This window comes from Pan paniscus, chromosome 20 (genome assembly GCF_029289425.2).
Source record: "Pan paniscus chromosome 20, NHGRI_mPanPan1-v2.0_pri, whole genome shotgun sequence".
Taxonomy (NCBI): Eukaryota; Metazoa; Chordata; class Mammalia; order Primates; family Hominidae; genus Pan; species Pan paniscus.
In genome coordinates, this window is record NC_073269.2 from 17,617,836 (window position 1) to 17,627,019 (window position 9,184).

At 55.9% G+C, this 9,184-nt stretch overlaps 1 protein-coding gene across 2 annotated transcripts; it reads right to left on the reverse strand.

Annotated features, from left to right (window-relative positions):
- Positions 1 to 37: 37 nt before the first annotated feature.
- On the reverse strand, positions 38 to 8,703 carry FBXW9 (F-box and WD repeat domain containing 9). 2 transcript variants are annotated; one of them, XM_008967659.4, is made up of 10 exons: positions 7,257 to 8,703; positions 5,883 to 6,022; positions 5,722 to 5,805; positions 2,466 to 2,578; positions 2,290 to 2,381; positions 1,085 to 1,233; positions 884 to 997; positions 662 to 751; positions 493 to 558; positions 38 to 411 (listed from the first exon to the last, which is right to left on the reverse strand). In XM_008967659.4, the coding sequence occupies exons 1-10, from the start codon at positions 7,666 to 7,668 to the stop codon at positions 337 to 339; spliced, it is 1,335 nt and encodes a 444-aa protein (XP_008965907.1). In that variant the 5' UTR covers positions 7,669 to 8,703; the 3' UTR covers positions 38 to 336. The 2 variants fall into 2 exon arrangements, with proteins under 2 accessions (XP_008965907.1, XP_003814862.1); XM_003814814.5 differs by having other exon boundaries at positions 5,677 to 5,805; positions 7,257 to 8,696.
- Between the last annotated feature and the right edge of the window lie 481 nt (positions 8,704 to 9,184).

Consider the following 9,184-nt stretch of genomic DNA (forward strand, 5'->3'; position numbering starts at 1 on the left):
AGAACCCCAGCAGGCAAACCACACTCACACTCCAGGCCCAAGCACCAACATGTCAGGTTTATTTCTCCTTCGCTCTCACCTGAGAGCGGGGCATCCAAATCATAACAAAACCAGGGCCCAAGAGTGGGAAGCGGCCCCCTGGGTGGGCCTGAACCCCAATTTCACCCTTCCCCCGGGCATAGGGCCCAGGCCAGGACGCTCACCCGAATGTGGCTGGGCCTCCTTGTGCCCTAGGCCCACGGGGCGGAGGCAGCACCAACATTGGGGATGGTCCCCCAAGAACAGAGGAGGAAGCCCAGCCTCCGGCAGGCAGTATCCACATCCACGTCCACCTGCTCAGGCCTGCAGCCTCCAGACCTCTAGCGACAGGTCTCCAGAGCCGGCCACCACCAGGTTGCCCTCAGCACAGACCTGGGAAGGGGGAGGAATATGAGGAGTCAGGGACGATGGCATTCTGGCCAGCTGGGCAGGGCACATGGGGCAGGACCTTACCCTATTGAGCCCATTGTCATGCCTTCGGGTGCAAATGGTCCTTGGTGGGTCTGTGGGCACGTGCACCTAGTGAGGGGCAATGGGCGAGGTCAAGAGGTGTGCCCCTGGCTGATGGAGGTAGGGGAGAGGCAGGGACTCTCCTGGGGTGGGGGCTGGGCAGGAGCCTCACCCGGATGGTCTTGTCAGTGGATGTGGTGTACAAGGCTCCCACGGAGTACTGGATCCCAGTGATGGGAAAGCTGTGGCCCACATCAAAGGACTGCAGGAGGAGGATCAGGCAACACTCAGTCGAGGCTCTCCCAAGGCCCGCCCTCCCCCACACCACCAGGGGCTCAGGGGTAGGAAGGAAGCCCGGGGGGAGGGATAGTCAGGGGCAGGAGCTCCAGCAGACCCGGATAAGCTGGAAGCAGCCATTGCGGTTGGCAAAGACGTGCAGCAGGCCCTGGTTGTCACCAGCCCAGAGCTGGGGTTCCTGGTAGGACATGCAGAGCAGGTAGGAGTCCAGCTACGAGAGGGACAAGGGACGGGACAGCTCAGGCCGGGCTGGGCCTGCAACAGTCCCCATCCCTCCAGGCCCCTGGGGAGGGCCCACCTGCAGACGCTGCAGGACGCTGTTGGCTCGGCGGTCCACCACCACCAGGGTGTGGTCCTCGCTGCCTGAGATGATGTGCCGGTCATCCGCCAGCAGGGTCAGCACGGGTCTGGAGTGTAGTTGCTGGTGCTTCAACAGGGCTGGGCCGGCTTCATGGGTGATGGGCCGGTGAGGAGGGATATCAGAGCCCCTCGAAGGCCCCCCCAGCCCACGGGAGCATCCCGGGTCTCCATCCTGTCTGGCAAAACCCTCGATCTGCTCATTCCCCCACCCCACAGAGTGACCCATCTCTCCTCTCCCGCCTCAGGTAAATCCAGGCTTCCACAGGAGCCCCAGGCCTCTGCCCATCCCCATCCACATCCCATATCCCTCCTCCGACCCCATCTACTGTTCTTAGCACAGAGCTGACCAAGGTGGTCTCAGTCTTGCATCCACCCTCAGGTTGGCCTGAAACATGCCTCTATCCCGCAGCCCCGCTCCAGCTCTGCCTGGACAAGGTACACTGGCCCTTCAATTAACAAAAGTAGAATGAATAAATAGGCCAGGCACAGTGGCTCACACCTGTAATCTCAGAACTTTGGGAGGCTGATACGGGCAGATCATCTGAGCCCAGGAGTTCAAGATCACCTTGGGCAACGTGGCAAGACCCCGTTCTCCATTTAAAAAAAAGAAAAATGGCCGGGCGCGGTGGCTCACATCTATAATCCCTGCACTTTGGGAAGCTGAGGTGGGTGGATCACCTGAGGTCAGGAGTTCATGACCAGCCTGGCCAACATGGTGAAACCTTGTCTCTACTGCCTCAGCCTCTGGAGTAGCTGGGACTACAGGTAGGCGCCACCACATCCAGCATAAAAAAACGTAGTTAATCCACCACTGTTGCTATTATCATCTTCCCCCATTAACCCCATGGGGCTGCTGTGGTATTAGTATCTGGATTTCACAGATGGGGAAACGGAGGTTCAAGCTTGTCTGGAGGTCACACAGCTAGGCAGTGGGACAGCCAGGACTCTAACCCGCCCCCAGGGCTGCCCAAGCTTCACCTTCACCCGCTGCCCAAGTTGCCTGTATTGTACCAGCACAGCATGGCCACTCTGAGTGGTGAGTATTTGGTTAAGTGACTATGACCCCAGCCAGGCTGTGAAGCCCCAGTGTCTCCTTCCCTAACATGACATCTCCCAACCTGGGCCCCAGGACCCTTGGCCCACCTCTGGGGTCGTAGATGGTCACCTTCTTGTCATAGGTGCCAGTCACCAGGATGTCAGGCAGGTAGGAGAGGCACAGCACGGCTGAGCTGGCCCTAGGGACACACAGACCACAGGGCTTTGGCTGTGGCCAGACAGGGTCCTATCCCCGCAGGCCCCCTGCCCAGGCCCCCACACACTTTATCTCGCCGAACTGCTGCCCATCCGCTGCCATGTCCCAGAGCTTCACTGTGCTGTCCCAGGAGCCGGAGCACACGCGGTGGTCCTGCGCTGCCAGTGACCACACCCAGCCCTGCAGGACAGGAGCAGCAGTCACACACCTGCCACAGCCCATGGGGGTCCCAGACTGGGATCGTTCTGTTTTTGCAGGTAAGGCTCAGAGAGGTCAAGAGACTCACCCAAAGCCACATAGCTCTTCCTCCCCAGTGCCCACGGTGATAGATGCTGCAGCAAGTACAACACCCAACTCTGGCTCCAGGTGATCACCCCCATTGCACAGATGAACCCAGAGCAAGTTCAAGTTGAGTACAGATTAAAGTTTGTGTCCATGGGTCAGCCTGACTTCAGAGTCCAGGAAAGGCACACCCCACCCAGAAACTTTTTTTTTTTTGGAGACGGAGTTTCACTTTTGTCATCCAGGCTGGAGTGCAGTGGCTTGATCTTGGCTCATTGCAACCTCTGCCTCCCGTGTTCAAGTGATTCTCCTGCCTCAGCCTCTCTAGTAGCTGGGATTACACGCTTGTGCCACCACGCCCGGCTAATTTTTGTATTATTAGTAGAGACGGGGTTTCACCATGTTGGCCACGCTGGTCTCAAACTCCTGACCTTAGGTGATCCGCCCGCTTCAGCCTCCCAAAGTGCTGGGATTACAGGCGTGTGCCACTGTGCCTGGCCCAGGAACTCTTTTTTTTTTTTGAGACAAGGTCTTGCTGTGTCACCCAGGCATGAATGCAGTGGTGCGATCATGGCTTACTGCAGCCTCCACATCCCAGGCTCAAGCAATCCTTGTACCACAGCTTCCCAAAGAGCTGGGACTACAGGTGCATGCCACTACGCTCTGCTAATTTTTTTTTTTTTTTTTGAGATGGAGTTTTGCTCCTGTTGCCCAGGCTGGAGTGCAATGATACGATCTCAGTTCACCACAACCTCCGCCTCCCGAGTTCAAGCAATTCTCCTGCCTCAGCCTCCCTAGTAGCTGGGATTACAGGCATGTGCCACCGCGCCCAGCTAATTTTGTATTTTTAGTAGAGCCGGGGTTTCTCCATGTTGGTCAGGCTGGTCTCGAACTCCTGACCTCAGATGATCCGCCTGCCTTAGCCTCCCAAAGTGCTGGGATTACAGGCGTGAGCCACTGCATCCGGTCTTTTTTTTTTTTTTTTGAGACAAAGTATCGCTCTGTCGCCCAGGCTGGAGTGCAGTGGTGTGATCTCGGCTCACTGCAAGCTCCGCCTCCCGGGTTCATGCCATTCTCCTGCCTCGGCCTCCCGAGTAGCTGGGACTACAGGTGCCCACGCACCACGCCCGGCTAATTATTTGGTATTTTTTGTAGAGTCAGGGTCTCCCATGTTGCCCAGGCTGGTCTCGAACTCCTGGGTTCAAGCAATCCTCCTGCCTCGGCCTCCCAAAGTGTTAGGATTACAGGCCTGAGCAACTAACTGCACCCTGGCCCAATAACATTTCTAAGTCAAGTTCTGCAAGAACTCAGCACCAGTGGTGGTTTGAAGCCACATGACAAGTGATTAAGAGTGTGGCCTCTACTTTGTGACCTGGCAAACCATATCACCTCCCTCAGTTCATTCATCAGCAAATTGGGCAGAAAACATCCCTTGCCTCAGGAGCTAATATGCACAGGGTGCTGAATGCTGACTTTTTGCCCACCAATCCCGCTGAGGAGGGCACTATCGTGTATCTCATTTTACAAATGGGGAAACTGGGCCCCAGAGAGGTTGAGTTTCTCACTCAAGGTCACACAGCCAGGAAGCAGCACAGTGAGAATTTGAACCCAGCATCCTGGCCCCAAGCCCAAGCTCTCAGCTACCGGCCTGACCACCTTAGCGACTGGTGGAGATGCTCCTCCACAGCCACCTCTCACGAGATGACAGTCATGCTCAGAGTTGGCTGATCTCCAAGGGTAGTCTCATAACTGCTTTACACTGGGCCTCTCAAGGTGTACCTGACATCTATTGAGCACCTACTGTGTGTCAAAGCCTGAGCTTGGCTGGGCACCGTGGCTCATGCCTGTAATCCTAGCATTTTGGGAGGCTGAGGCAGGCAGATCACTTGAGGCCAGGAGTTTGAGACCAGCCTGGCCAACATGGCGAAACCTCGTCTCTACTAAAGAAAAAAAAAAAAAAATATATATATATATATATATATACACACATACACACACACACACAAAAAAGAAATTAGCTGGGCATGGTGGCACATGCCTATAATTCCAGCTACTCAGGAGGCAAGGTTGCAGTGAGCTGAGATTGTGCCACTGCACTATAGCCTGAGCGACAGAGTGAGATTCCATTAAAAAAAAAAAAATTAGCTGGGCATGGTGGCAGGCACCTGTAATCCCAGTTACTTGGGAGGCTGAGACAGGAGAATCACTTGAATCCCGGAGGCAGAGGTTGCAGTGGGCCGAGATCATGCCATTGCATTCCAGCCTGGGTGACAGAGCGAGACTCTGTCTCAATAAAAATATAAATAAATAAAGGCCAGGTGACTCATGCCTGTAATCCCAGCACTTTGGGAGGCTGAGGCGGGCAGACCACGAGGTCTGGAGATCGAGACCATCCTGACCAACATGGTGAAACCCTGTCTCTACTAAAAATAAAAAAATTAGCTGGGCATGGTGGTCCTAGCTACTCAGGAGGCTGAGGCAGGAGAATTGCTTAAACCTGGGAGGCGGAGGTTGCAGTGAGCCGAGATTGCACCACTACACTCCAGCCTAGCAACAGAGTGAGACTCCATCTCAAAAAAAAAAAAAAAAAAATTAGACATGTGTGGTGGCATGCACCTGTAGTCCCAGCTACTCAGGAGGCTGAGGCAGGAGAACCGCTTGAACCCGGGAAGCAGAGGTTGCAGTGAGCTGAGATCATGCCACACTCCAGCCTGGGTGACAGAACGAGACTCCGTCTCAAAAAAAAAAAAAAAAAAAAAGCCTGAGCTTAATGCATGTCCACATTAATGCATAATGCATCTCCTTCATCCTCATCCTAATCACCCACTGGACAGAAGTAGAAACTGAGGCACAGAGAAGTCACACATCTCACTCAAAGTCACACCAAGGTTAGAAAAGTCAGATTCAAATCTATGCGGTCCTGTACCAAAACCTGGGGCCTTAACCAAGATGCCCTACTCAGGCCTCACACCTCCTATCCCCACCTGACCCCTCACCTCATGGGTACTATTTCGCTTAGTGCCTAAGGTCTTGACCAGAACCTGGTTGGACTCCGTCCCCAGCTGCCGCAGGTCCCACAAGTTGACGTTGCGATCTCGGGAGCCCGACAGACAGAGTGACCCACCCTGGAAAGGGAGCAAGGTGATGTTGTCAGGGCCACCCTGGCCCACCCCTGCCTGGCCCCCCACAGACCCCGTCTCACCTGGAGCAACAGCACTGAGTCAACGGAAGCCACGTGGCCGTCGGCCAGGCAGAAGTATTCGACCCAGCGCCCATCCTCTGCCCAGCGGGACAGGTGCTGCTCCAGCGCAATGCAGGCTGCCGGCCAGTCAAAGTTCTTCTCTGTGGGTTACCACGAGTAGGGTGCCCAGTGGGCAGGGACCCTAGCACCCACGCCAGCTGGCCAAGCCCAACCCTGGCTTCCAGGGAGCCCACACTACACCAGACTTGGACAGAACCCCATGGAGATCCCTACTCCCACCCCAAGCCGACCCAGGCTGTGGTCTTGGGACCACCTGCCTGCCCATTTCCCAGGCAGGTCTAGGACTACTCACTCCAATTTCCAGAAATTGGGAACTGGGGTCTCAGAACTACCTCTCCAGGCGCCATCCCCCAACCCAAACTCAGGGCAGAGCAGTCTCAGGATGTTGAGGTCTGACCTCAGGCTCAGCATAGAAGCTGGGACCTCATGACTAACCCTTCCTGCCTCAGCCATCTGAACCAGACCAAGGGGGCTGTTTCTCAAACAGTATCTGGAAACCGGGGAGCCTTGTCAAGATGCAGAATGCAAGCCCCAGATGCAGATTCTGTGATATGGACGGGGTCCAAGCATCTATGTTTATTAAGCTGTTTGGGAGAGTCTGACCTGGGGGCTGGATGGCAACACCTTGAGAATCACTGATCCCGGAGTGATCCTGATTCCTCTCTAAGCAGAATCAAAGCTTCCAGGTTAAGGGTATCAAACACCCAAGCTGTAATACATCTTGGCTTAAGGGCCTGAGGATCCAGCTGTATCAGGATCAACAATATCGATTCAAAGGTCCCAAGCTGTCTTCCCTCAGGAACCAATCAACTCAGGGCCAAGAGCCACTGTCTCACCCCTAACTGGGTCAAGGCTCTAGGGCTCAGGAGTTTTGACATCAACAGGTGCTGTCTCAGCTTCTAAGCTGGACTCAGAACCTGAGGATCCTTGGGCTCACTTTGAGCCCCAGCATAAACTCCAGAGCCTAAGACTTCAAGTCCCTGTGTCAATCCCCAGTCAGGGGTCAGTGGCTTAGTACCATAAGACCCCAAGACTGAGGATATTTGGATCCTGAGTCGTCCAGGAACCACAGCCCCATGTTAGGGTTTCACAGCCTCAGGACCCCAAGTGCCTGACTGCCTCGTGGTCCACCCAGAGGTCGTCAGGGGCTTCGGCACCACCAGTAACTACCTTAGCCTCCAGCCTGAGCCAGGAGAGCCACGAAGCCTGCACCAGAGGCTGCATCCGGAACACCCCATGTACCTCTTCCCCGCCCCAAGCCTGACCTGGGCGGGCGCCCCCGGCCCCCGGTCCCCGGCCCCCGGCCCCGCGCACCTTCCACCACTGGGTAGGGCGCGCGTACGCGGCGTAGCGCGCGTAGCCTCCAGGTGACATGGTCAGACACGAGGTCGCGCAGCGCGTGGCACACCCGCGACAGGACGTGGAGCACGAGGCGGGCGTCCAGGTAGGAGCAGATCTCGAGCAGCAGCTCCGGGGGAAGGCTCAGAAGGCCCGGCTCACTTACGGCCGAAACCTTGGACGCGGCCCGAGGCTCCGAAGCGCTCGGGGACGCGGCGGGTGTGGATAGCTGCGAGGGGCGCGAGAACGCCAGCCCGGATTTTGGCGGACTGAGAACGCGGGCCACGTAGGCCTTGGCCTGCGCGTCTGGGTCTGTCTCTGACTCTGGGTCCGAGTCATCATTGTCCCAGGTGCGGGAATCATCGCACCGCCCTAGGGGAAGCTCCATTGCAACCGGGTGGACGCTGCCGGCCTCGCGTCTTGTCTCCTAGGCAGCACGAGGGCACTTCCGGCGCTGTCTGATGACGTTTCTGCGCCCACCGGAAGCGACGAAGTCAGACACTGGCTTAATACAGAACATCGCCCCGCTTACAGGGTCTCCTGCAACTGCGTCGGCCTTAGGCTGGAAAATGCAGGTTCCTGTTTCTGCGCTTTTTAAACTAGCCGATACCGAGAGCCAGCCAACTCTAGCTAAACACGAAACTCAAGCCAGGCGGGGTGGCGCGCGCCTGTAGTTCCAGCTACTCAGGAAGGTGAAGGGGTAGGATCCCTTGAGTCCAGGAGTTCGAGACTGCAGTGAGCCATGGTTGTGCCACTGCGCAACATAGTGAGACCCTGTCTCTTTAAATTAGACATAAAATAAACACTGCTTTAACGAAGGCATCTGTTATATGTGACACTGAGCTTAGAAACCCAAAGGCCCCTTTCCGAGTTCAAGGAGTAGAGATTGGAACTCTTGCCTCTTTTCCCAGAGCCAGAAATATGCAGTTACACTGCAGAGGCCTCAGTTAAGTGACTTTTTTTTTTTTTTTTTTTTTTTTTTGAGAAAGGAACCGGGGCCTCAGAACTACCTCTCCAGACCCCATTCCCCAACCCAACCTTGGAGGACAGCAGTGCAGTCCTCCAAGCGGAGTGCTTGGCTCATTGCAACCTCTGCTTTCTGGACTCAAGTGATCCTCCACCTCGGCCCCCCAAGTAGCTGGGACTACAGGCGCGCACCACCACACCCGGCTAATTTTTGTATTCTTTTGTAAAGACAGGGTTTCACTACGTTGTCCAGGGTGGTCTGGAACTCCTGAGCTCAAGCCATCCGCCCCCAACTTGGTCTCCCAAAGTACCAGGATTACAGGCGTGAACCATCGCGCCTGGTGGAAAGCTACCTTTTTCTTTTTTTTGAGACGGAGTCTCACTCTGTCACCCAGGCTGGTGTGCAGTGGCGCGATCTCGGCTGGCTGCAACCTCCGCCTCCCGGGTTCAAGCGATTCTCCTGCCTCAGCCTCCAGAGTAGCTGGGAATACAGGCACGCGCCACCACACCCGGCTAATTTTTGTATTTTTTAGTAGAGACGGGGTCGCACTATGTTGGCCAGGCTGGTCTCAAACTCCTGACCTCGTGATCCGCCCGCCTCAGCCTCCCGAAGTGATGGGATGACAGGCGTGAGCCACTGCGCCCGGCCTAACATCACACTTACTAAAACAGCATGTTGGCCGGGTGCGGTGGCTCAGGCCCGTAATCCCACCACTTCGAGAGGCAAGGTGGGTTAATCACCTGAGGTCAGGAGTTCAAGACCAGCCTGGCCAACAAGGTGAAACCCCGTCTCTACTAAAAATACAAAGAATTGGCCGGGTGTGGTGGCAGGCACCTGTAATCTCAGCTGCTCAGAGGCTGAGGCAGGAGAATCACTTGAGCCTGGGAGGCGGAGGTTGCAGTGAGCCGAGATGGCATCATTGCACTCCAGCTTGGGC

Coding starts and splice junctions, on each gene's coding strand:
- FBXW9 (XM_003814814.5), bottom strand. CDS start 7,668: ATGGAGCTTCCCCTAGGGCGGTGCGATGATTCCCGCACCTGGGACAAT. Junction 2,579..5,676: donor AGCGAAATAGTACCCATGAG/GTGAGGGGTCAG, acceptor CCTGTCCTGCAG/GGCTGGGTGTGGTCACTGGC. Junction 998..1,084: donor GCGTCCTGCAGCGTCTGCAG/GTGGGCCCTCCC, acceptor TCCCTCTCGTAG/CTGGACTCCTACCTGCTCTG.